This window comes from Macrotis lagotis, chromosome 6 (genome assembly GCF_037893015.1).
Source record: "Macrotis lagotis isolate mMagLag1 chromosome 6, bilby.v1.9.chrom.fasta, whole genome shotgun sequence".
Lineage (NCBI taxonomy): Eukaryota > Metazoa > Chordata > Mammalia > Peramelemorphia > Peramelidae > Macrotis > Macrotis lagotis.
This window is the reverse complement of record NC_133663.1, coordinates 44,660,067-44,687,826: the sequence shown is the minus strand read 5'-3', so window position 1 is coordinate 44,687,826 and position 27,760 is coordinate 44,660,067. Positions and strand designations below refer to the sequence as shown.

Genomic DNA, 27,760 nt, shown 5'->3' with positions numbered 1-27,760 from the left:
TGTCCTATCTGTTCATTTCACTTGAAATCATCCTAATGAAATAGTCTTGTTTTGTGAATATTACAGCACTGTAAGGCCATACCTTTACATCAGGAAAAGACCAGAGTTAGCCCACCGTTTCCCCATGTCATTTTAAAGATGAGGAAACTGGAGGCTGAGAAGTCCAATGACTTGACCCATTCACACTGAATTCTCTAAGGTCTGTGAAAATAGGAACTTTGCTCAGTAAAGACAAAGTCAATGTGAATTTTAATAAAGAAAGAAAAATCTGCCAAAAAGATTGCAGAAATATTTTAAGTTCCCATGGGTTATTCTCATACTATATTTATTGTGTTGACTCAATTCAACTCTTGGATATGGACTTGTGTCCAGGGGCCAATCTCCACAGGGATTGTTTTGTAACTTTAGATACAGTGTCTTTGTTGTACATAATAAATTCTTAATAAATGTTTGTTTACTTTAATTATTAAATTTCAATAAAATAATAGAATATTGTTGCCATTTAATAATTAGTTAACAGATTATTAAGACAGCATCGTGTGATAGAAAAAATAGATTCAGATACTAACTGCCTTCTACCTTTTTGACCTTGGGTAATTAATGTAAATAATCAAAATATTCTTTTCTTCACTTATAAAATTGCAACATCAAGTCTCAATAATATTTAAGGTGTCTTAAAATTTACGATCTTATGTCAACCTGATTTAATACTCAATATTAATGAAGTTAATTTTAGAAATTTAATGTTAACATCTTCCTTCCAAAATAAAGAGAAATTCACCAATATAATACAGATAAAACATATATTTACAAGTTGGATTCTGATGCTGAGATACTTATCCACATACACAAGATTAAAGGCTCTACTTTCAATTATCCTTAATAAGCTCGGTGTGAATCCAGGCTGTAAAGGATTAGGGAAAGCATGTCATCCCTCCAACCTCACTCCACCTGACCTCTTTTCTTGGTCTAACCAGCTTATACTTCTTCTTCTTTTTTTTCTTTCTTTTTTTTTTTTTTGCTCCTTGTACCAGGTCCATGGTGGCATTAAATAACCAAGGACCAGAAAACTGAAATGGTGGAGAAATAAGCAACAGTCCACAAATAGCAGATGGATCTTTTGAGTTGGAGGGGAGGGAAGGCAGCAGTTCCTTTGAAAAGTCTTCTGGGGGTTTTCAGTGACCAAAGGCTGCATATGAGTCAACAGGGTGACAAGGGAACTATTCAAAAACCAGAAACAGCTCAAACAGCTGCCTTTGGAACAGAAGAGGAAGTGAGTTCTAATGTACTTTGTCCTGCTCAGAACTAATGTGAAGTACTATGTTCAGTCCAGAGTGGTCCATTTACAGAAAGGCAGAGAGAAGTTCTCTAAAAGTGGACATCCTAGCTGATGAGAAGACTGGGTGCCATACTCTGACTTTTCCCAGGAGGAACTGGCTAAGATGGGAGAAGAGTTGGGGAGGGCACAGCAGTTGTTTTCTAGTATTTACTTCTATAAAGTAAAACAAGACCTGTTCTGCCTAGCGCCAAAGGCAGAAGAGGATCAACTGGTAGAAGTTTAAAGGGGCAAATTTAGGCTTAATATTAGGGATAGAAGGAAAAAATAAACCAAACTTCCCAACATTTAGAATACATAATATGCAGGAGAGTCCCCCAGAGGCAATGAATGGATTTTCCTTTTATTACATTCTTCCAGCAGGTGTTGGGTCATCTCACTTTTCAGGGGTATTATTGAGAGGATTTTTATTTAGGTATGCATAGAGCTAGATAGTCTAAGCTGTTTTCTCATTCTCAGTTTCTGTGTTTCTCTGAATACGGCAGAGCCACTGTATTTCTTTGTTTCCATGATAAGTGGCAACTTATTATTTCTTCTTCCACCTTTTGACTGAGATTAAAGATTAAATATTTTCTCTTTTTTTTAATTGAGTCTCCTGGGAAAAAAACATACTTTACTTTCATCCTTGTTCATTCTTTTACAATCTCATTAGCAGTTAATTATGAGTGTCCGACAATACATTGACTTATTGCCATGTACTTTGTCCCACAAAGAATATAGTCTACTCTCTTTTTTGTTGTTGTTGGGAGACACTGGTCCCCCATCACACTGAAGCTCAATGCGTAGCTGTCACTCATAGAAACAGTGCCACAGGTGCTCAGTTTTTGGACCATTTCATCTCCTAAATGAACTTGGTTGACCCTTTTCTCTGGGGAGGTGAAGGGGGGGAACATAGGATTTAGTTTAGACCACAGTCAGGTTTAGCACTACTGCAGCTCAGGACTTCTAAACTAGACTAAACCTCCCTTATCAGAAATTATAGGCATGTGGTTATTCATATTGGTGTCTCGTCATATTTATGCCTAATTTAGGCAACATTCATTTGTCTTTACCTTTAAAAGTTCAGAATTCCTGAGCTCAAGCAGTCCACCAGCCTTGATCTCCTCTAGCAAGGATTATAGGTGGGCCTCATCACACTTGGTCCCTTTTTTAAATTTCAAGATAAAAATATAAAAACTGATGATTGAGATAGCTCAGTAATGAGTATATATTACTTACCAGTTAAGTATATGTTGCTATATTGTAGAGGTTTCATTTAATTTTTAGTTACCAACTTATTTTTGTGCCTTCTATTGTATAATAATAATAATTATCATTGTTTGAATAGCAACAAAGATGTAGAGAGAGGTAAAATAGAGAGGTTTGACTCCTGGCTCTCTTAATTATTACTTGTGTGACAATGAGCCAGTTCTTCAGCTTCCATGGGCCCCAATTCTTCTATGAACTACTCTGAAAGGCCTTTTGAGGTTCCTTATACCTCTAATTCTAGGTTCCTTTGGCTCTAAAATTTTCAGTTACTCTCAAGCCAGAATAAATTCCAAAGCATTCTCATTATTTTTAAAACATAATATGATGTTTTCAACCCAGAAGTAATCAAAAGTATTTATTTACACTTTTTTACAGACTCGTTTTATATATATATATATATATTTATATAGGAAAAAAGGTTTTGTGATGTTACACATCAGTATATTCATAATAAATGCGTACTTCTGACCTTCTAACACTCTGAAGTGATCGAATGCTTTCGCTTCTCGTCCGGATATTTGATTTCTTGAACAGCCGCCGGGAAAACGACCGACACATGAAAAAGTAAATGATGGGGTCCAGGCAAACATTGCATGCTGACAGGAAAAGTGTCATTTCTTTGCAGTAATAGAGAATGATGTGCCCCGAATCATCGAGCAGCCTGTCCAAATGACTAAATGTAAATGGTATTCGACACAAATGATAAGGCAAGAAGCATGTAAAAAAGACCGCCACCACGACTCTGATGCTTTGGTTATGCTTTCGTTTTCTGCTTGATTGGCTAATAAATTGCTTGCTGGACTTCTGTATGTATCGGGATATCGCAATGTAGCATCCTATCAGTATCACCAGGACGGCAACGAACAAGCAGCTGTTGACGTGGATGACGGCCTCGTGCCATTTCACCCCGAGGGGACTTTTGAGTTTTAGGCACTCATTGATGGTTTCCAGAGTGGGTTGACCATTTGTCAGGATGACGTTGGGTAAGGCCAGAAACCCCATGACCACCCAAACACACACAGACAGAACTTTTGTGAATGTGATGCTGTACATTCTGGAATCACCAAAAGGCTTCACCACCTTCAGGTAACGATCGATGCTGATGAGTCCAAGAAAGATGATGGACGTGTACATGTTTGCATAGAAGAGAACATTTGAGTAGCGGCAGAGGAAAACATTGAAGTACCACGGCCCAAATCCTGCATCATGAACTATTCGGAAGGGAAACGTCAGGGTCATTATCAGGTCCGCCACCACGATGTTTTTGAGATAGAAAATAAAGCTTGTTTTGTTTCTAATGTGGAAGAAAATCCACACTGCGAGGCCATTTAGCAGAAGGCTTGCTACAAATATGACAAGGTAAAGGACCGGGAGGACAATCCTGACAAATTCCTTGTTAGCTGTTGTGTTCTTCTCATGCAAATCGCTGGAATTACCTGAAAGAGCATTGCCTTGGCCCAGTTCATCATCTGTAACAGAACAAATGGTACTTAGTGGTGATGATCAAGACCAATATTACTTTGCTTTTTCACATCTGTAATGATATGAAGGATAAAAATCTATAATGATATGAAGGATGAAAAGAAGAATATTCATTAAATAACATCAAAGAAGCCAAGTTTTGATCATGAAAGATTGGCATTGTCTATACTAGTGTTCATCTAGGGGGAGCAAGGTGATACAGTGGATAGAGGTTACCTTCCTGGCTTCAAATTTCTCCTCAGATACTAACTAGCTGTGTGGCCCTGGGCAAATCATTTAATCCTGTTTAACCTCAGTTTCCTCATATGTAAAATGAGCCAGAGAAAGAATATATATCATTCCATTATCTTTGCCAAAAAAACTCCAAATGAGGTTGTAAGAGTCAGACACAACTGAAACAGCTGAAACACCAGAAAGTGTTTATCTTGGTTTTGTGTATATGTGTATGTACATATAGCAGTGCACGTGTCCACACACTGGTGGCCTATCTATCATGTATCTCTTAGATTTTATATCACTGAACCCATTGTCTGAAAGACCTGATTTCAGATCAAGTCTAATATAGTTACTAGCTGTAGTAGGAACACTTAACCTCTGTCTCAGTTTCCTCATCTGTAAATTGGTGGTGGTCATAAAAGCATCTCCCTCCTAGGGTTATTGTGGGGATCAAATGAGATGATATTTGTAATATACTCTGTAACCCTTAAAATGCTATATAAATGCAAACTACTTTTATATTCCATATTATATAAAATATCTAATTTCATTATTATGAATCTCATATAAATTATATATTTTTATTTAACTGCTTAGATGCCTAGTAGTTTTAGAAAACTTAGCTTTATACAGCTCTGGAGCATAGATCCCCAGAAATGCTCATTTCTTTAATAACAACAACAATAATAGTACTCTTGCTTTGGAGAGACTAGTTTTCATATCACTGCACAGTAAGTGATTAGCTTGATGCTGCTTCATCACTCATACACTTTAGAACTTGACAGAACCTCAAGGTTTTTTTTTTGGGTTTTATAAAATTAATACTGTCATTTCTATTTATACACTCAAGTGTCTTTTGCATGTACATATGTTTTTACCATATAATTTAAATATTTAATGACTACTAATTTCATGCATTATTGTCTTCAGAATTAGGAGTTAGTCCTTTAGAATTTAGCCCCTGAATGATTTAGCTTAGAATTTAGCCCCTGAATGATTTAGCTAAACATGTTTTTGTAAGAGTACTCCCTCCTTTCCTTTCTCCTTCTTTCCTAATCCTTTTTTCTCCTTTTCTTCCCTCTCCCTTTTTGCTCTGCTTTTTCCTTTTCCTCCTTCTTTCATTAATAACTCGATTTTTTTTTCTTGACCAACTCTTTTTCATTGAATTTTACTTTTCAAGTATTGGCTAACATTAATGGTTACTGAAAGTCAGCTGTTCTGTGTTTAAATATATTTAGAGTCATGTCTATGTTGGGGTTTTTTATTGCAAATTCAGACCTCCCCCCCCTAGTTTTTGCCTCTGTTGAAAAATCTAGACTTTTCCTATATCATCTTGTTTCCTTTCCTTTATATTCTTTCCCTCTCATTCTGTGCTCTGAATTGTTTCTTAAAACTAATTTCCCTAGCTTCAATGCCCTTAACACAGACTAGTAATTTATCTCTGGACAATCCTGTTCTAAGACCATAGTGTTAATTAACCTTTATGAGTTTGGAATACCTGTTTCTGCTTCCATATGTATTATTCCCAGTAGTGAATGTTCTCGTCACCACTTGCCTCCCAATCCACTTGTGTTTGAAGAAATGGCCAACAAGGTCTATGGCCCATTCCTCTCTCTGGTCTCCCCCAGCTTCTTTCTTAACTTTTAAAGTACTTTTGTAAATATTTTTACTAAACTGAGGCATTATATTAGGCTGTTGGGATGGGGTTAGAGGAAGCATTTAAATTATGGATTGAGTCTATCCTGGCTTATACTGAAGCCTTCCTCTACTGTCTCATCCTGACCTTGGAGTTTCAAAGAACACACTATGACAAGACCTATGGCTCTGGTAGTCTTTGAGATTGGGTCAATATTGGGCTATATACCTGCTTTTTTGTCCATTGACTCTGCTGAGAGAGATTCAGCGCCAAACTCTCCACCATGATCTACTCAACCACTTATTCACACAACCAGTATGTGTCAGAGAGAGGACTTGAACCCTTCTCATCTCCAAGGTCAGCTCTCTATATTCTTCATTATGAGGTTTCTCATTCTTGTTTCTTTGAAGTTGGTTGACCAGTTATCGCACTTTCTTGGTCTTTTGTTCAAACGGATGTAACTTGGGCTCCATAGTGTTCTCAGAGCAATGCATGCAGCATTCCAAAAGCTTTTATGAAATTCTTGCTGTGGTGGAAGGGGAATCTGAGACAAAATGGCCAAATACCACCTGCCTTCACAGAGCTTATAGTCTATTAAAAAGATATAGTACTTATATATCATCATCATCATCATCATCATCATAATGCAATATAATTAGGAGAAAGAGAGCTCTTACAACAAAGGGCATCATCAAAGACATCTTAAGAGATGGTGCCTGAACTGAGCTTTTAAAGGAAGCTAAGTATTCGTAGACTGAGCCAAAACAAGGTTAATCTTGGATGAGAAGGCAGGCTAGATGACTAGACAGGTAGTCGAGTTTGAATCTTGTCTCATTCAATTATTAGCTATGTGACCCTGAACAAAATCATCATACCTCTCTCTATCATTTTTAAAATAAGAAAGTTGAGTTCAATGGCTTCTAATGTTCCTTCAGGCTCAAAATCTATGAATCAAGAGAAAAATAATGGACTAAATAATAATTTCTGACATTTGCAGAATGTTTTTATATTGAGAAAGCATTTTCTACAAAAGACAATGTCTTACTCCCTAACGAAGATCCAAATAGAGAAGAATAAAGAAATGTAATTGAAAGGAAAGCTACCCGCTCTTGGAATGAAGGTCTTGAGTTCTCAGAAAGTTAGATCACCATTGTGGGTGGTCAGACAGGTAGAAGGAGGAGGAGGAGAAAGAAAACTGAAACAATTTTTAAAGCTCTTTTAAAGATGTCTCAACTTTGTCACTAAGAACTAGCTATTAGATGTGAAGAAAGATTATAGTCCTAGAATCTATGTAAATTAATTTTGTTATAAATTATGTGATAAATGTAATATTTGTAATTAATATAAATTAATATGAAAAAATTAATAGATGTGCCTACCCAGAAAAAGAATGTCAGTGCTGATGGGTGGTGTTTCTTGAATCTTCTTGTGGTTTTGAGACAAGATGGTGTCTAGCCTGACTAGGTCTATCTGGGTGTCATCTCCCTCTGCCCTGGCAATCAGCAGTCATGTGCAATGTTAACCATTAATGTAAAGGGAGAGCTTCTGATTAATGCAGAAGGATAGGCCTAGACCTGATTATTTGCTTATGTAATCATTCCGAAATCTGCAGCTCATTTTTAGTCAAATTACTTGTGACTTAATATGAAATATAACATGATGAGAGAGAAAAACCATCATTCTGGAGAAAGACACAGGAAGAAACCTTTCAAGGAATTTCTTTAGTTTATTCTCAAGATGGGTCCTCCAATTCTTCATCCTTTTTAGCTCACATCCTTCATTTTTTTGAATGAAATATTTTACCTATTTCCCCAATAACTTGTGACAACAGCAGCTCATATCTACCTTTCTTGTAGTTATCCAACTAAGCGAATAACAGGCACGAGTAATTGAACAGTAGTTTTGTTTTGGTTTGGTTTTTTGTTACCCCAAGTTGTAAAATGCAGTACTGGTTACCCCATCTGTATGTAAGAGTCCTGCCCAGGTAGGATTTCTTATGATGACACCAGTCCTGGTGATTCAGTTAAGGAAATACCAGCTACTGTTTCTCCTCTCTTGGCAAATCAAACTGGTAAGCTCTTTGAGGTCTCCTTTTAACCCATTCTATGTGAGCTTCAGTAACTGTTTGCTGACTAATGTTAGTTTGATTTAATTTGATTTTGGGGACAGATTCATAAAGTCAGGGCTGTGGAGAACTCCCACCTCCCAGTGGACAATCTCCCCCTACTGCCACAGATCAGCAGCTTGGGTATAATTTAATCTCTCAGGCAACTTTCTAAGATGAAGTGATTTGTCCACTATGTGGCAGAATGATATTTGAACTTGTTCTCTTGATTGATGGAGTTTTATGGATTTGGAAAAAAAAAATTGAGAATGAGAGAATAAAGGGTTTTTTTTTTTCATTCTTTTTCCTCTTCTGCCCCTGTCTGGTCTCCCAAAGTGCCCAACAAACTTTTTTAGGAGCTTATTAGCTCCACTCATCGAAAGGATTTCCTTTGACTTTCTTCCCCTACAGCAATCCTCTGAACAACCTTAGTTTCGATTGATTGGAAAATACTGCCAAACAAGTGATCCATATACAAGAAGCCATTGTTGCTACTGATTTCAAGGGGAGTGGGAGGTAGGAGTGAAGGATTCCTGTTCTTAAACTTCAAATTGAGATTGGATGGTGGTGCTGGAGAGAGCTCATGTAGCATCTGTATCTGAGAGCAACCCATCCTCTTTCCTAATCCCCCAGCTCCATTGGTGATAAATTATTGCTCATCAGGGGGGGTGGGGCTTTTTGGCTCAAAATGTGGAAGTATCAACAATGTGGCTCCCTAGTACCTGATAGGGTGGGAACCAAAAACTGAAGTAATGCAAATTATAGGGTGTTACTCATTTTGGCTTAGGAGCCTAAGTGTGAGCATTTTTTAAATAGCTAGGGTGACAGGGTGACATTGTCTTTTGCCTTCTTGGGAACCTCAGGAAACCTTGGTTTAGAAAATTAAATCTGGAAAATAATATGTATTTGGTTGTGGTTTTAATAATGCTTCTTACACATATGATTATTTTAGTCCTAGGCATTATTTAGGGGCTGGTCTCTCATGAGAAAAAAATACTTAAAATAAAGTGAGGCAAGTCGAATCTTTCTAAATAGTTTCAGCCTATAGGTTTGGTATTTTGATTCAGAAAAATTTAGGTGTGTTTCTGGTGATTTAAAAGCTATTGTCTTTGGTTATTATTTAAAAAAAAAAAGAAACAAAAGATGTCCAACAGTAGAAACAAGAGAGAACCATGTGAGACTTCCTTGTACTTTTTAAGTTTCTACTTTTTACCTGGTATTTTCCCACGCAGCAGGTTGAGCCCCATTCTTTATCTGGTATAGATTTTTAAGCCAAAATGCTTGTCAGGACACACACAGATAAGATGGAACCTTAGGTTCAGCACAGGCTGTGTCTGTTTGCACTCCTAGGGGAAAATGTAAGAGAAAAATAAAAAATGAAATAAATGTTTCTATGGGAAGGAATTTCAGTTTCTTTTGATCTCTCTGTCTTTGATTTTGCTTATTCTCTGTGTTTCTCTGTGTCTGTCTCTCTCTTTCTTTGTCTCTATCTGTCTTGTTTGCCTCTCTCCCTCCCTCTCTCTTTTTAAGAAAATATATTTTGATAGTCTCTTAAGCTTATTCACCTATGTTAGTCTCCTAAATTTCTATTCTTGTTGAGTGTTGTCTGTTCTTGCCCCTCCTGGCCCGCCATAGAGCAAGCATGTGAACTCCTGCAAACAAGGGCAGATTCTAACAAGGCCTTGGGCCATTTTACTACTGATTTTTTGTGGTTTTGTGTCTGCCTTGCAATGTCATATTTAACATAGGTCACCTTTTCATTCTTGTTTCCTAGGAGCAATAACAGAATTAACAGGAGTGACCATGTTTGAACCAACTATTGGCATTGTCCTTAGTTACTAGCTTACACAATTCTTTCCTCAGGATACTTTGGTAATGTAGGGATATTATTATTATTATCATTATCATTATCATTATTATTATTACTACTACTACTACTACTACTACTACTACTACTACTACTACTACTACTACTACTACTACTATTCCACAGATTCTGATGATGAGATCCTGAGAGGTAAAAGAATTGTCCAGATACACGAACCCGACGTCCAGACAACTGCTGGCATTTTTACTTATTTCTTCTGAAATGTATAATTCTGCTATCACCTACTTGTGCTTAAAGCAGGCCTTTTCTGGGCTAAAAATGCTTCTTTGTCAGCATGTTTGGTGTTTTCTTTTGTTTTGTTTTTCCCCAGACAGGCTGGGATTGGGGGTTGGAAGAGACCTTAGAAATTCGCCATCAGCACCCTCTGGTGAGGAAAGCAACTCCCATAGAAACTGAGTCTTGTTCAAAGTTTGAACCCAAGCCTCTTGACTCCAGAACACGATTGACATATACGAGTTAATTTGTGATTGTGGAAAATAAGCAGTAAATTTCTATAAACAATAAAAAATAAAACTCTGCAACATTTGAGATTAGTTTGCTTGGTGTCTGGAACATCTTAGTAAAATGTCCTTAGTAAATGATGGTTGCTTGGCAGAATTCCACTTTAAAGCTTAATTGTAACTAGAGGTCTAGTTTGAGCAAACTCAGAATAGAGCATGATTCTTTATGAAAGTGAAATTGGTCTCCACCAAGAAGCAGCTTGGATAGGACTGAGGTCAGACTTACAGCCAGGCAGTTGGAATCTTATATCTGGCACTTAGGAATAATGGGCTCAAGGGGTGGCTAGGTGGCACAGTAGATAAAGCACCACCCCTGGAGTCAGGAGTACCTGAGTTCAAATCCGGTCTCAGACACTTAATAATTACCTAGCTGTGTGGCCTTGGACAAGCCACTTAACCCCATTTGCCTTGAAAAAAACCTTAAATAAATAAATAAATGATAAATAAATAAATAAAAGAATAATGGGATCTCATGAACCTCCATATAATCATCTCTAAGATGCAGCTGTTATTCCTACAGAATTTCTTTAACAGGGTAATTGTAAGGGGTCAAATGAGATAATGAAGGAAAAAAGCTCTATAAATTTTAACTTCATAGGCAAATGTCACAAATGACAGTAGTTTTGGATATTATTATTATCTTTGTTACAAGTATTACTGCATTGGATCATAGTTTCTCATTACTGTTGCATTGGAAGATTAAATAAGAAAAGGAATTTGTTAATACTCCCATTCCGTCTTTGAAAAATTTCAAAAGTCCCGACTCTTTAATGTTTTCATTTTCCACTCCACCCTTAGTTATAGGAGAAGCAAAGTCATATTTTTTTAGAACTTAAAAGAATATAAATGAAGAAGGGAACCATCTTTGGGATGGTTGGCATATTCTCAAAGAAAAACTTATTCTAAGAGGAACTAGTCCCTCTTGGATGAATTGAAACTATGTGGGACTTTTATGACCCTTTATAATTTTACAGTTTACATGGTTAGGTAACTTTTAATCTGCCCAATCCTGTACTCCTGCTCTTTTCTCCCTGTCCCTCCTCTTCCTCCTGCCCCTATTCCTCTCTCTTCCCTCCTCTTTTCTCTCTGCCTACCTCCCTCCCTTTCTGACTCTCCTCTTTCCCTTTTCTTTCTGTATGTCTCTCCACCAAAATTGCCTCAGGAAATCCTGGTGATTGTGACTGACAGTTTTTTTTCCCCAGGATTCCCCTTTGTAGCTGACCAGTATGTTAACAAACTTTATTGATAAGATATTAATCCGATTTTCTAGAAAATTAGGCATGACTTTTCAGGTGATGATTGGTTCTAACAACCAGATCATAAGCTAATTTTTGAGATAAAGGATCCCATTTTAAGCCATCTTTTTTCTTTTTCTCTTTGTGTATAGTATGTTTAGGTTCCTTCAAAGTAATTGTTGGTTGACACACCTCTTCTCATTTGGGATAGTTCACTCTTCATGATACCCTTTCCTTCAGGATGAACAGATTGGAATAAGGAAACTTCAGTGTCAATTCAATTGACTTCAATGTCGATTAATTTCACATTTTAGTCTTCTAATAAAGTATGGAACTGAAAGGGGAATGAAGGTTGAAACTATTAGATACAAGAAATCTTAATAACTTTTGTCAGGGGATTTAAATTATCTTTGTCTGTCTAGAAATGGCACTTCTAAAGAAGACAATTGGGTTTTAGTTTCTCACTGTGACCAAAGACATATACTTTACTCTCCTGGGGTTTATCTAATACTTCAAACATATTAAACCTCAGTTTTTGGCAAGATTCATCCTTGCCATGGATGCTTTATCCAGAGACAGAATGGAAGAGAGTAATCTAACTTGAGTAGAACATGGGACATGAAAAGTAAGTAAGAAGAGATGAGGATGGAAAGGAAAAATTGAAACTCTATTGTCAAAACCTTTGAATTCCAGAAATAGGAACTATATTCAGTGACAATGCAGAGCCATTGAAGTTATTTTGATAGCAGAGTGACTTCAGAGCCTTATCAACTGTTTTTTTATGGAGAACCAGACTTAAAGAATTATATGTAGAGAGATTTGAGAGCACCAACCTACATAGGGGCTGTATAGAATCATGAGGGGCTTATGTTACTGTGATAGCATGACATGTTGGGAGAGGAGTAGTGGATAGAGTCCTGGACTTCAAGGAGGAAGATCGGAGTCCAAATCCTGCCTCAAAGTTTTGACTACCTTGGACCTTTTTCAGCTGTTAAAGAACTGTCCATGTTCCAGAGCCTTACTGAGAACTGGTAGAATTTAGATGTAATTATCAATGTCAACTCTGCTATTGGAGAGCTAAGGAGAAGATAAGTGGCACAGGCAACTCTTTTTGACCCCATTTGGAGTTTTCTTTGCAAAAGCACTAGGAGTGATTTGCTATTTTCTTCTCCAGCTTGTTTTATAGATGGGGACACAGAGGCAAACAGGTTGAAATGACTTGTTTAGTAAGTGTCTGATGAGTCTTCCTGACTCCAGTCCTGGTGCCCTATCCACTGTGCCACTGACCCAGCAGAACTAAAATTTGAAATCAGTTTATTCATGCCTTTCTCATATTTCTCTGATGTATCAGCTTTGAGGACTTAAAGATATAGCTGGCAGCCCCTCTACAGGTCTTCAGCCCCTAGAGCTCTTTTCACTTTCTTTGCATCACTTTTCCACAAGATATTCACCCATTCTAAAAGCCTTTGATCATTCCTTGGTTTCCCCATTTGATCATTGTTTGGGTCCTGATTGGCTTAGTGAACGCTAATAGCAATTGTTGCTGTTTTGGCCGGAAATCCTGAGGGTCTTTATCTCCCATATTGCTTTTGTTTGTCTGTTTCCTTCAACTAGGTCCTATGCTTCATTTCAAGTTGACTGGGTGTTGCCTTAATTAAACTGAGACAAGTTTAAAACATTAGCTTACAAAGAACCAAGGTTTCCCACAATACCTAGGACCATCTCTAGTCCTTTTATGTCCTGACCACTGGAGCCAGGTGACTCTAGAGGAGAGAGAGAGGCTGTGCAGCCCACCCTCGTTTAAATCCCTGTCATGGCATCATATTCCTGATGGCATGATCCTCTTCAAGAATGAAAGATAAATAACAACCGTTCATAACATGTAGGCTCTTTTCCCATCCTCCTTTCTAACAATTGTACCCACAAGTCACTGTTGGTAATAGATTATAATCTATGTTTTAGGAAGGCATTATCAAAGAGGAAGCATTAAACTATAATGAAATAAGAGTTTTATCTCTAACAGAATCACCCTATCCCCCAATTCCAGTACTAACAGTAACGTGGACTTGAAATGAATTATATGAACATGAAATATTCTTCCTTTTCTTGCATGTGACTTACCAAGCATTTTTGTAAGAACTAATAACACTTTAGGGTTTTTATGTACTTTACCTCTGTTTACTCATTTGATCATCACAACACCCCTGGGTGGTATTATTTTCGTTTCCATTTTATAAACTAGGTAACTGATTTGGAGGAAGGAGGTTAAGTAACTCATAGTAAATAAATGAGGCAGGATTCAAAATTGAGTTTTATAGACTCCATGGGCAGCCCTCTTTCTACTCTTCTGCCATTTTCCATACTGTTCTTATAAGTATATTTTTGAAATCCAAGGGAAAAAATGTATCATCAATTATTATGAATTATATTAATTTTTATTATTTAAGATCCTTTAGTAGTATTCATGAGAAAAGAATCTATTGGTTTTCTCTCTCTTGCAATTTAGAGATGTGAAATATCCCAGTTGATCCCAGGTCACTGGACCACTTGAGGAGGAAGTAGTATCTATTTCCATTTTAGGAAATGGACTTAATTTTCCCTATAAAGGAAAAAAGTCATTTCTTATGACCTGTGACAAGAACAGTTAACCTGGGAAGCTGTTCTATGTCATTTCAGTTGTTTTAAAAATAGGAGTACTGGGCCTAATTCTCAGGGGCTGAACAGAGCAGAAAATTGAACATGGTCCCTTCCCAACCATAGAAATTCATTAAATTCCTCTTGACATGGGTGGGACAAGTGTGAAAATGGATATTTTGCTTAGCTACAGGAAGACTCCCTTCCAAACAGGAAGAACCTGCAGACTGAAGCAACCATGAAGTAAAATGCATTTATTTCTTTTCCTTTTAACACTCCCCTTATTTCAGGGTTCGATTAAGTTTGTTTGGATTTTAGGATGAAAAGATCTTAAGATTACTGTGGGTGTCAATCGAAAGTTATTCCTCAGATTCTAAAATCTAAAGTGTCATGTGTCTATGTGTCTGTATGTGAGTATGTGTGTGTGAGAGAGAGACAGAGAGACACACAGAGAGAAACAGAGAGACAAAGACAGAGAGAGAGGGAGAGAGAGAATCAGAGAGGCAGAAAGACAGAGATAGAGGCAGAGAGAGAGTGTGTGTTCTTCTGTCAGTATATAAAATACTATAAGACTTTGTAGTTAATTTTTAGCATTGGTTGCTAATTCTCATGCACATCTTGACAACAAAGTCCTGAGACTTAACCACAAACATGAGACAGACCTGGAATTGAATGGAGTCCTCATACCGGGCTTAGCACTTATTTTTGACATGTGCCATTTTGGATAGCCTTGGGCAAGTGGCTAAATTTTTCTGCATCTTCATTTTCCTAATCCATAAAAATGAGGGAGCAGGGCAACACAATCTCTGTTCCATGAAGTTTTTTGGGTTTCCCTTTGGAGTTGGTGTTAGAGAAGATAGAAGTTCACGTCCATGTTGACAACTCATGTAACCAAGGCCTTTCTTCACTTCTGCATCTTTAAAATGGGCATTGACACTTTCGTTACCTATTTCACAAGGTTTATAGGATTATAGTTTTAGAGCTGGAAGGAACCTCAGACATCATCTTCGTCCTATCCCTTTTAGAACCCAGGAAATGGAGATAGAGAGTAAGTGACTCACCCATGCTTTCATAGGTAAAAAGTATCAGATGTGGGATTTGGACCCATCACCTCTGGTTGGTGTGGGGCAAATGCTAGATCAGTTTGGGGCTCTTATGAATTCAGCATGCCAAAGATCTATTCATTTGAATGAATATACCAGGTGTCTACTAGGTTATTTGAAATGGGCATATGCAAAGCTAAAGTGAAAATCAGTTCTATCCTCAAGTAGCTTACATTTTGTTTGGGAATTCCCAAATAGAAAGACATTATGGTAATACTCAATGAATAAGGATACTTGCAACTTGGAGGTGGGAGGAGGTATTAACAGCAGAGTAAATCCAGAAAAGAACCCATGGTTTTGGTGCAGGTTCTCCCTCCATGAATCCAGATGACCCTCAGTTGTAACTACGTCTTCAGTCTTAGCTGCTTAAGGCAGTGATATGTCTGAGGTACCATAATAATTACTAAGTTCCCAAAGCAACATTTGGACCCAGATCATTTGGATGACTGACCTAACACTTATCCACTATCTTTCATTTTTCATGAAATCACCATCATTAAGGCATCCTGACATAGTGAATGGAACTCTCTCTGAATCCAGGAAGCTATATGACCATATACCAACTCCTTAATTCTTTGGTATTCAGGGCAGCTCTCTAAGAAACGTATTTTTACTTAACTTTTCTGCCAGCTAGGACATCTTGAAAAGTTGGATGAAGGCTAGTGATCCCCTCTCACCATAATATTTTTAAGTTCATAAAATAAAATGCTTAGGATTACAAACACAGCTAATTATGCTAAAATAGAGTTAATTTTTTTTAAATAAAGTTCAGAATCCAGGTTAAGGACCCCTGACTTAGGTCTCTAAGGTACAAAGCAGGTGTCAACCTGCAATGATAAAACACTGATAAAACTCCATACTTAGGAATTCCCTGTATCATTGAAATCCAGTCTATTTCTTATATTTACCACCACTACCACCACCACCACCACCACCACCACCATCATCATCATCATCATCACCATCATCATCTCATGTAGTGGTGAGTGCACACTCAGTGCTTAAGATTTATATTGATGAATTGCTTTATTATATAAAGATTAGTGGTGCTGCTCTATGGCCTCTTCTTGTCCTCAATTTCAAAGTATTTTCTAATACTTTGAGATTTTTTCCTTTTGGTAGCTCAGTCATTTGAAATTTCCCAAGTCCTGTCTTTGAAAACTTCACTTTTATTAAATTGCAGCCACCTTTAGTCATATTTCTTAACTTTTAAAAATGTCTCATTTGGGGACAATCAGGGTGAAGAATAAGGAGACATGAGAGCTGGAGTATGGAATTTCTTTAAAGAAAAGTTACATTTCTTGAATAATATTTATTGGCCCTTGAAGCTTATTGAAAGAACTTATTATCCCTTGTAGCTTGGTATAGTGGATAAAATGTAATTATTTGGATTCAGAAAAACTATAGCTTAAATCTTACCCCTGATAATATCTACTGACTGTATGACAATGGATAAGGTGCAGATGGATGAAATGAGAAAAGTCTTAAAAGATGGTAGCTAGCCAAATCACCCTATTTTAATGGGTTTATGCCTTTTAAAACATTATTGTTATTATTATTACTATCATCGTCGTCATCATCATCACCATCTAAGTTAGTTTCTTACAGGGATAAATTTCTCCAGTCCTTAGACAAATGTCACACAATCTGAACCCTTATATCTTTTTTCTTATTGTTTCAGTTGCATTATTAAAGTTCATATAAAAGTAATTATAAATTGCATCTCAACGCATTATAAAATAAGACTGACAGGCAATAATGTTTATTTGTTTTATAGCCTTAAGATTTGCAAAGACTTTGCAAAATGTTCTCCATGAATTTTTAAATTTTTATTTATCTTGCCTTTTCATCTAGATTCTGAACTTTTCTAGGGCAAAGACTGTGTCTTCTTTTCCATCCTTCCTTCCACTAAGGATCTACTCTAGTGGTTTCACCTCAAATAGAGATGGAGGCCACTAGTCCATATGCAAGACTCCCTATGGATCCACACATTGATCTAGTTTTAAAATTTATTACCCATGTTCATCCTATTTTTATTTTCTTAATTATTTCCAAATTGCATTTTAATCTGGTTCCTGACCCACATAGAGGTTTTGTGGCTATGTATTTGATACCTCTGAATGATGGTCATTGTCTCTCTGCATCTTTTTACATTTCATGGGTATCAGTCATCCAGCACATGGACTACACATGTGATTGGCCCACCTCCTTTTTGATGATACATGTGTTTGGTGTGTTTTCTCACCTTTCATTTCTCATGCAGAGGTCATTTTGAAAAGGTCATTGTAGAAAATATATTAAGGCAGAGCAAGGCCTGCTATGTCCACTTTTCACAGCTTCTTTTTATGCTTTTTGTTTCTCATGGTCCTCCCCTCAATAATTCTAATTCCTCTTTCACAACATGACTAATATGGAAACATACTAAATATGCTTGTGCATGTACAACTTTTACCCGATTGTTTGCTGTCATAGCAAGGAGGGAGGAAAGGGGAGGGGTAGAAAATACAGAACTCAAAAACTTGCCAGTATATTAATGTTGACAATTCCCTTTGCATGTAATCATAAAAAAAATTAAAGAAAAAACACAAAAGAGAAAATATACCGTAGCCAATTTTATAACCTTCCTGTGGATCAGTTCTTTTTTGTATTTGTATTTTCTGCAATTTTGATTCACTGGAAATTATGATGTCACACAATTTATAGTTATTCAGACTTGCCATATAATAACAGAATTTTTTCTTTTAAAGATGAGTTTTTTGGCCAAAGAACACTTTCAAAACTTGAAAACATAGCATCATTTCTGAAATATGAGCTACCATGCTCTCGTTATTTTATTTAATTCTAAGCCTCTTGAATATCCTGCGTGTATGCGTGTGTGTGTGTATGTATGTGTGTGTTACCAATGTTGAATAGAAATTAGTTTAAAATTAATGCAACTCTGGAAAACAAACCATAAAACTTCATGAAGTAAAGAAGACCTAGGTAGAATCTCTTCACTACTGTTTTTAAGACTCCAAGTATTTTAAGTGTTTGCTATAAACAGTTCACTGTATTTAGGTCTTATCTTGGGCATGCAAGAGCAAAAATGAAATAGCCCCTGCCCTCAAGGAACTTAACACTTTACTAGATATAAATAAGGACCAAGAGAGGTAACTGGGTGGCATACTGTATATGTATAGACTTACTGCCCTGGACTCAGGAAAACCTATTCAGAAAAACCTATTCAAATCCAGCCTCAGACAACTTAGGAGTTTTGTAACTCTGGACAAGATACCTAGTCCTGTTTGCCTCAGTTTCCTCATTTGTAAAATGAGCCAAAGATGGAAATGGCAAACCACTCTGGTGACAGTTGCCACAAATGAGGTCATGGAGAGTCAGATATGACTTCAATAACTGAACAACAATGAGCAAGGTGGGCAGAGATAGATTTTTGAATGTAACTAAGAATGGAAACCTGACTCCCTTAGAGAACCTCTTACTGTGTCTTTGATACCAGCCTCCACAACTCTCCCTGATGCCTATGATGGGTCCCTGCACTCACTTTCCATTATGTGAGCCAGTCACCTCTACTCATTATTCTCTATTTTCTCCAGGTCAAATATGAAGTCCTTTGTTTGACATTTAAAACTCTTTACAGTCTGGCACTTTCCTAAATTTTCACCCATGATACCTTCCCCTAAACCTCTATGATCAAGCAATATTGGCCAACCTATTGTAACACAAGCATGATGCTCTATGTTCCATTTTCTCTCCCTCATTCCTGAAATAATTTGCTTCCTTTCTTCTGTCTCTCATAAGCCCTGACTTCCTTCAGGAGACAAGTCAAAGAATACCTTCTTGTAGGAAGCCATTCTCCATCCCCAGATGCCAGTGTCTTCCCCATCCATCTACTCGGCATCTTAAATATACCTATTTGATGTCATCTTTTATATCACATAATTTCTCCTTAGTATTTTTCCTTCTCTGCTTCCCAGAGAGCCATCCCCTATGGACCTATTTTATCTATACTTTGTCTACCTCAATAGAATGTAAGATCCTTGAGGGAAGGAACTATTTTTGTTTTCTTAAAAGTATTGGAACATGGTAAATACTTAGAAGTGTTTTTTGATTTTTTGAATGAAGTGGAAAAGCCTTGAGTCCCCCAGACAGAAATGTTTCTCCCAAGTCTTATAGTATTTTCAATCTCTTTTCATTTGCCATGTATGCTATGACCTACATTTTCCTCATGTGTACATTTATCTTTCTTTAGCATTTAGGACTAAGAGCTGGAAGCTATTTGTGGAGAGGGACTGTGTTTTATTTCATCTTTCTATAGGCCAGTATCTTACACATAGTAGGTGAATTGGATCACAGTGTTTCATCTTGCCTTGTGCTGGTAGGGTATTTTTTGTTGTTTTGCCTAGCTTTTCCATATAAAGGGCTCCCTCAGATTTTCTTTTTTTTTTTTTTGAGAGAGGACTTAATCTGGGCTCTAATTGCATAACAAATCCCTCCTTAATTATACAAAATAGAGGGTTCTGTTTGTGAATACAGCCCCTGTTTAATGGTGTTGAGCTTTGCTTCTGACCCTGGGAAAATGAGAAGATTGAACCCTCTGGCATTTTCCCTTCTCCCTAGCAACTCTTAGCCTGCTCTGTAAGACAAGAAGCAGGACTCCATCCTACCATGTTTTTTGGTGCTTGGATCCTAAGTAGTTTTGCTGCTTAACTATTGACCAAGGAACCTGCCTCTCCCATCTACCTTTGTACTAGAGTTTGGGAGTGGTGAGCATGGACTCTGGTGAATATGAACCTCCTTGACTTTCTTCCCCAGACAGGTTTAAAGAAGAACTTGTATCTCTTTGGGGGTTTCGCTTGGTTTCTGACATCTTATCAAGCATTAAGTTTCAGTTTTCATTTTTCATCTTTCTTATCTTTAGGTGATGACTCTAATGAGAGCTAGATGGTGTAATGGGTAGAGTCCTGGATTTGGAGGCAGGAAATCCACCATTTAAATCCAGCCTCAGACACTTCCTAGCTGTGTGACCCTGGGCAAGTCACAGAACCCCTCTGATTCAGTTCCCTCATCTCAGTATAGTTTTGAGGATCAAAAGTCAAGTTTTGCAAACCTTAAAGCACCTTAGAAATGCCAGCTATGATGATGGCATTCTTAAGGAACTTTGTAAAGTGCTTTGGGTACACTAGATTTCATTTGTGCCTCTTAAGATTAAAAAGTCCAGACATTATTATCCTCATTTACCACTGAGGAAACTGAGGCTCTGAGATTTCCCTCTAGTTACATAATCAGTCCCAAAGTTGGAGTCCTATATTCGAATTCCATTCAAGTAACATTTGTTAAATCCCTTTCTCTGTGGAGAGTCAGGGTGCTAGATGCTGGAGATAAAAAGAAAAAGTGAAACAGTCACTGCCCTCAAGAAGCTTACATTCTATCAGCAAGAATCAGCCCTAAGCATTTATTAAGAGCTTGCTATGGGCCAGACACTGGAGATACCAAAACAGTGGGCAGGAGAGGTGCAAGAAGAATCCCTGTCCTCAAGGAGTTTATAATCTAATGGGGGGACAGAGCAGATGGAGAGTAATACAGGTTTTTCTGCCTCCAGATTCTCTATTCTTCCCCCCCCCCTTCCAGTTTGGAGCATAGACTCACGGCTGGAGGGAACCTCCACATTTACAGGGTCCTCAAAGGCCGCTTACTCCAAGTCTTATTTAAACAAGAATTCTCTCCCCTCACCCCCAGTAACATACTTTAATAAGTAGCTGTAGAGCCAAGCCTCACAATTAACTTGACATAAGTCTTATAGGTAAAGAGTAGCAGAATTAGAATTTGAACCCAAGTTTCTCTGACTCCAAATCTAGTGACCTTCTCTTCCCTTATCCCTTCCCTTTCCTTATTCCTTTCCTTTCCTTCATTTTCCTTATCCTTTCCTTTTCCTCCACTTATCCTTTCCCTTCCTTTATTCCTTCCCATCCCTTATTCCTTCCCTTTGCTCATTCCTTCTCCTTTCCCTTGCTTTATCCCTTCTTGTTCATTATCCCTTCCCTCATTTCTTCCTTTCCTCCTATCCTTTCTCTCTCCTTCTCTTCGCTTCCCAATAATAATAATTGTTAATATTTATATTGCTCTTTAAGGGTTGAAAAGTACTTTTCAAGCATCTCATTCATCTTCAAAGCCTCTGGAAGGAGTGTCATTGTTCCCATTTTTATAGAAGAGGAGACTGAGGCAGACTATAAGACTCCATATATATATATATATGTCTAAAGTGGGAATATAAAGTACCTGGACAGGCAACAATCTGGTAATGTCAGTAAGGTATCACAATAAAGCCTGGAGTTAAGAGATTTGCGCAAGGTTTTACTGCTAGTTAGCATTTTAGGCAGGAACCCCATCAAGTTCTAGCCTGGTCCCATACTCTTAATTATCACGCAATGCTTCCTCTGTTTGACCAGTGCTCAGTGTCATTAAAATCCAAATATCCTAACTCAGTAGTAGGGTTGACACTATGTATTCTTTCCATTCTAATCCATTCCCTTAATTAGATTCAATTCAGTCATCTGCTCTTTAAAAGGCATTTGGGTTCTAAAAACAGAAAAAGTCCAGTGCCCATGGAAATAGGTACGGTAAAAGATAAAATATGAAGAATGATACAGACAAAGTGCTTTGGAGACCTTTGTAGGAAAAGTAAAGAGTGTCTGCAGAATCCATCGACTGAAAGATGTGGTTTCTGAAGGGCAGGGATGAGAGGAAGTGGAGAATGATGATATGAGGATGGAGGACTAACCTCCTGGCAAGGATCAACGAGAGGTGGACTTGCTGGTAGTTTGTGAAAGGCAGGAAAATGAAGTTTGAAAGCAAATGCACAAGCTTGGGATGCTGTGAAACGTCCCATGGATAAGTGCATTGGGGCACAACATGCACCAAGGATAATGGAATGTGATGGGAAAAGGAGACATCCAGAGAAAATGCTCTGGGGAAATTTGAAGAAGTTGGAGCAGGAAGACCTTGTTGGGAGGGCGGCCTCTGAGCAGAGCCTTGAAAGTGGAGGTGAAGCCTGGTGGGCAGGACTCAGGAAGGAGGGGGCCTGCTCTCCTCGGGCCTCCAGCCAGGCCCACACAGGTACCTGGAGTCTGGGAGTTGGCTGACTCCTCAGTAATCCGGTCTGGCCAGAATATACAGGGCATGTCCGGAAAATTTTGAAATGAGCTTAGAAACTTGGTCTAGAGACAGGTTTGGGGAAGGTTTTTAAATACCAGACTGAGGAATTTGTATTAAACCCTAGCGACAGTAAAATTTTGAATAGGTTCAAAAATTCATAAGATAGTAAGATCATTCTGATATGGATCATTCTGATAGGGAGGGGAAGGGAGCAGGGGAGAAAATTTGACTAAAATGAATGTTGAAAACTACCCTTACTTATAATTAGAAAAATTTTTTTAAATCTAAAAAGATAATAAAATGATTTCTGGCAGTTGTATGCAGGGAGGAGAGCAGAGAGCCCCAGTGCTCGATGAGGAAGGCTGTTCGAGTAGCCTAAAGAAGAAGTGGTGAGTCCCTGGACCAGGAAGAACGATGTCATGCTGAAAAGGGAGAGGAGTGGATAGATACGGGGGACAGCAGGGGTAGACTGGACAGGATTTGACCACCATTTAGACATATGGGACTGTGGGCAGTGAGAAGAGAGAAGGGCCAAAGAGGAGGCTTCAAGCTTGGATGCCCCAGAGCATGAGAGCATCATTAGCAGAAAGAAGGTAATTGGGATACGGGAAAGCTAATGAGTCCTATTTTGGATATGATGAACTGGAAATTACAACAGGTTCAGTGTTCCGTTTTGGGCTCTGGGTACAGCCAGCACTGAAGGATGGGAAAAGACAGATCATGGCCAGAGACATGAACTTGGGAGTCCTGGCCCTTACCAGTGGTCAATTCAGATCATCAGTCAATGAAATTAAGAAGACAAATACAGAAGGTAAAAGAGTCTTGGTTGTGCTGGAGGGGCCTTAGTTTAGGTATGGAGAGAGGAGAAGGATCTGGAGAAGGCAATCCTTGAACCTCAAAGGGGGAGAATGTGCAGTTTTGAGGTGACTAGCCCCAAGTGCTGCCATTCATCTTTATTTCCTATGGAGCCAGCATGGCTTCTTGCTGGCCTCTTCTTTGCCTTTAATTATAGCTTTTAGCACCCTTCATTGTTCTCTCAGAGAGAACATCTAATACTCCCTGACCTAGCAAGCACCCAGACAGCCCACAGTGAGCACGCGGGGCCAGGGTGCCCCATGATGGGGAGCATTGAAGCATTGGCAGGTTGGTTCACAGCACCATCCTCCCTTTCCTACTTAAATGAAGGGAAGTGAAACAGGGAGAACTCAAGGAAGGAAGGAAAGAAGGATGGACGGATGGAAGGCAGAACCTGAAATGCAGACAACCGCAAACCAAAAGAAATGTCATCCACTTCTAAATTAGTCTACCTCCTTCCACTCACATCCCTAAATGTACACAGTCCTATTGCCCCTATTTCTCTTTTGGGGGAGTTCTTTCCTCTTCCTCTATTAAGTCTGATATTGAACATGCAAACTGCTTTCTAAATGCTGGCTGTATTTACTATCATCACCACCACCAGCAGCACCAGCGCCACCACAATTACCACTATCACTACCACTAAAACTACTATTATTACTACTACTTACTACCACTAGCTGTTTTTACTACCATTATACTCTACTGCTGCTGCTGCTGCTACTGCTGCTGCTACTACCACTCCTCCTCCCCTCCCCCTTCCCCTCCTCCTCCTCCCTCTCCTCTTCTTCTCTTCCCCTCCTCCTCCTCTTAGTACTACTATTATTAGTATTACTACTATTATGACTACTTCTCTTAAACTCATTTTATGAGTACTAGATCAGTTTTTTTTTCCTTAGAGTCTACCTTTTGGACCCTCTTTCAAATTCTGTACCCTACACTTCCTAGTTGTATGACTGTGGACAAGTCTCAGTTTCCTTATTGCAATGGATGTGATATTTTATCTGTAGCACTAGTATTGTCAAAAGACTCAAATAGCATATATATATGCCTATATGTAAGAATATAAATATATATTTGTGCATATGGATGGAGAACTATATATATATATATATATATATACACACACACACACACACACACACACACACACACACACATATATATGTACACATGATGCTTGTATCATTATCACAGAAAAGTCTCCAGGAGCCAAGCTGCCTTTTTTCCCCCCCTATACTCAGATCAGGACATTGTGAAAACACAAAGGCAATGATGTTCTGAGGCTAAAGATAAAATGTATTCTGGCTCTCCACTTACACTATATAGGGTTAGGAAGAAACAATGGCTGACAAGCCTGTGAAAACAATAATGTAAACTCCCAGAAGCATCAGCTAACTTCCTTTTTGAAAAAGTAGTTTAGAAGTCAGTGAACATTTGTTCCCATCTGACTTCTGAAATTCCTTATCAAAATAGAACATTCAATAGACACTGCCCTCTTTCGATAGAGATGATTTCAGTGATATGTAGGTCACATTCTTCTTCCAAGAGGTGGCATTCATAAGCCCTTCCACTGCCATGTTATGGAAGGCAATACCTTGTAAGGCTGAGCTCTTAGCAGATTTTATCAAACTAGGAAGGATTCAGATGTGGACCTGGAGACGGAGGTTTGATTGAACACTAGTCCAGGTTCATCTAATCATGAAGACTATCTCTCTCCAGTCTCAAAGAGCTTGTGTTTTGAATTGGTTCACATCAATTAGATCTTTGTTTGGGCGTATATGGATTTGTATGACAGTTCAATGGCCTATACCATATCCTATGCTTTTACTTAATTTCAACTATTAATTTTTGTCCCGGGGTGGGAGCGAGGGTGGTAAAGATAGTGTCTATTAAGAAAATGAAATCTTCAGAGGATCTTACTTCACTATAATTGTAATTCATAGATTTAAAGCTGAAAGAGAGCTCTGTCCACCTACTTCACCTTGTCCATCATCTTACAGATGAGAAAACAGATTTGGAGAGGTGCAGAAACACTCTGGTTGTGTCAGAGTATAGATCTGAACCTCTGTGTTCTGATGTCAACTTAAGAGATCTTCCCAGTAAGCTCTGCAGTCTCTTAAGTGAAAATGAAAGTCAGTTTTAAAAATTACATTAAAGTGATATTTAATAAGTTTGAAAAATATAAATAAGGATGACCCTAATAAGAACACTGACTTAGAAATATCTTAAGCGTCAATATGTCGTCTGACTGATAACTTTAACCTTCTCGTCACTTAAGAGAGCCTCTCTTTTTGTTTGACAAGCATGCACACATACACACATGTGTGTATTGTACACACACACATATATATAAAACATGCAAGTTTGTTTTTTGAGTTTTCCGCATTTTAGACAGAATTTTCAGTTGCCCAATGAAATAAGTTTTCAACTTTTAAAAAAATAATAGAATATAGTATGGTTGCTAAGCTCTTTGTCGTAGCTATGTAATTTTCTCAGTGACTATTACCTGACATGTTTTAACATGAGTTCTGAAGAATCTGAATGAAGATTACCCTGTTCTTTTATGGTACAATGAAAAGAATGAGATGACTTTAAAAAAAAAGAAATGAAGATGAGAAAACTTGAATCTTTTTTCTTTTCAAATAAATCACAAATTTGTTTTAATATGAGTTACATTTTAGTTTTGTCTTTCCATCACAAACAGTTATAAAAAAAAACTTCAGGTTTTATTCATCTGGGAAGGTGTCAGTAGGAACAACTACTAAACCTCTTTCTTTTCTTTCAAAAGCAGGCTGCAATTTGCATGATTAAATTGCCCTGGTTTTTTTAGCTCCTTTGAAAATAAAAATCTGGTGAAATAGTGACTCCTGCCTGAATATCTTGAACTGAACTTTTTCCTTCTTTTCATTCTCCTGACATTCCACCTCCCAATTTTTCACTCGGATTTAACCATAGAACTAATTAACCAGTGCCTCAGCCACCATCGGTAAATTAATTTTCTCCAAACCCCCAACCATTTACCTGTCATTGTAGTCACTTTCCATTGGCCAGTCGAGGGTCTCCCAAAACTCGAATCTCAAGAATAAGTCTTGAAACTAGTAAAAGTAGAAAAGTTGTCCTTTTGATAAAAAACGAAAAAGAATCATTTTTTTCCCCTTCAGATAAGGTGGGTGCTGCTCTTTCAGTTGTCCTCTGGGACACCCTTTCAAATTCCCCAGACCAGAAACCAGGAACAACTGGAGCAACTTGCTTGGTTGTGAATAGAAATGACTCACCTGCAAGTTAGTAAGGCTAGGTAAGATTGGCAGACAGAGAATCTCATTTCCTGAACCGAATACTAACGAAGGAAGGGATTAGACAGTGATTCACCTGAAGGGAGCTTATTGGATCTGTGCCCAAAATGCCAGAAGACTGTTGTAAGGAGTAATGGCCATATTTCAAGGACTGCTGAGACTTGTCCTGCCTCTTTGGTAACTTTCTTGGGATTCTTATCACTAATATAGCATTTTTAGGGCTTCTGGATATGATTGCCAAATGATGTATAGAATCCTTTTTATTAGTTACTGTTGTCTGTTCTCATCTCATTAAAAAAAAAGTATTATAACTATTCTCTTCACTCATACACAACCTTATCATTTTTTCCTATTTCTTCTGAATCTCTGAGAATGATCCTTCAAAGCTGCCTGCTGTTTTCACTGCCTATAGGTCATAATGACAAGTTTTTGGTATGTAAGAAAAAGTAGAACTTTAAAAAAAGAAGCCTATATAATCAATAGAGATTTCCTGGAGAGTTAACCACATATCCAGGAAAATAATGAAGCATTTTGAGGTGCTTTCTCCCAGTGACAGATAGAATGCAGATTCATTTTTAAATGATCATTTTCCCTCCAACAACACAAACCAATTATTCAAATGATAATCTTCTAATTCTATTTTCCCGTGATGTTTTTTTATTTTCCATGATATTTTCCCTAAAACTTTATTATTTCTCTTTTCATATTTCCCTATAATTTTTCTAAAAGAATTTCAGAGATTATGAAAGAGCAGGGTGCCGTCAACACAGTCAATTTCATGCTGAAATGTTTGTTTAACTCAAGCTTGATCTGTGTGTGTGGCCCCGGCTTCTCAGGGAAATAGGGGGAAAAGTTCCCTTCAGCATTTGCTTGGAAGTTTGCTTTCTTTAACTTTAGAACCTCATATTCCAACATGAGGAACTTTCTCCAGATTTATCATCATCATCATCATTATTATTATTATCATCATCATCGTTGTTGTTAATTGTATTTTATCATATAAATGTATATACATAATATGATATATAAAATTTATAAAAGGACATTCTTTGAAATTCAGAATTCCTTAGAAATA

The 27,760-nt window shown here is 37.8% G+C and overlaps 2 protein-coding genes across 7 annotated transcripts in view; one reads left to right on the top strand and one right to left on the bottom strand.

Moving 5' to 3' along the window:
• MED12L (mediator complex subunit 12L) overlaps window positions 1–27,760 on the top strand; it is a 581,984-nt gene that overhangs the window by 436,470 nt on the left and 117,754 nt on the right. The gene's annotated exons all lie outside the window — the stretch shown is intronic.
• GPR87 (G protein-coupled receptor 87) lies at window positions 129–27,760 on the bottom strand. 3 transcript variants are annotated; one of them, XM_074191050.1, is made up of 3 exons: window positions 26,414–27,760; window positions 9,236–9,368; window positions 129–4,053 (listed from the first exon to the last, which is right to left on the bottom strand). In XM_074191050.1, the coding sequence occupies exons 2-3, from the start codon at window positions 9,267–9,269 to the stop codon at window positions 3,014–3,016; spliced, it is 1,074 nt and encodes a 357-aa protein (XP_074047151.1). In that variant the 5' UTR covers window positions 9,270–9,368; window positions 26,414–27,760; the 3' UTR covers window positions 129–3,013. The 3 variants fall into 3 exon arrangements, with proteins under 3 accessions (XP_074047151.1, XP_074047149.1, XP_074047152.1); XM_074191048.1 differs by lacking the exon at window positions 26,414–27,760 and adding an exon at window positions 11,838–24,147; XM_074191051.1 differs by lacking the exon at window positions 26,414–27,760 and having other exon boundaries at window positions 6,147–24,147.

Bases quoted from the DNA above. Each gene is read 5' to 3' on its own strand.
- GPR87 (XM_074191050.1), bottom strand. From the start codon at position 9,269: ATGGGGCTCAACCTGCTGCGTGGGAAAATACCAG. The intron at 4,054-9,235 runs GTAAAAAGTAGA...GTTCTGTTACAG, and splicing joins GCTGCGTGGGAAAATACCAG to ATGATGAACTGGGCCAAGGC.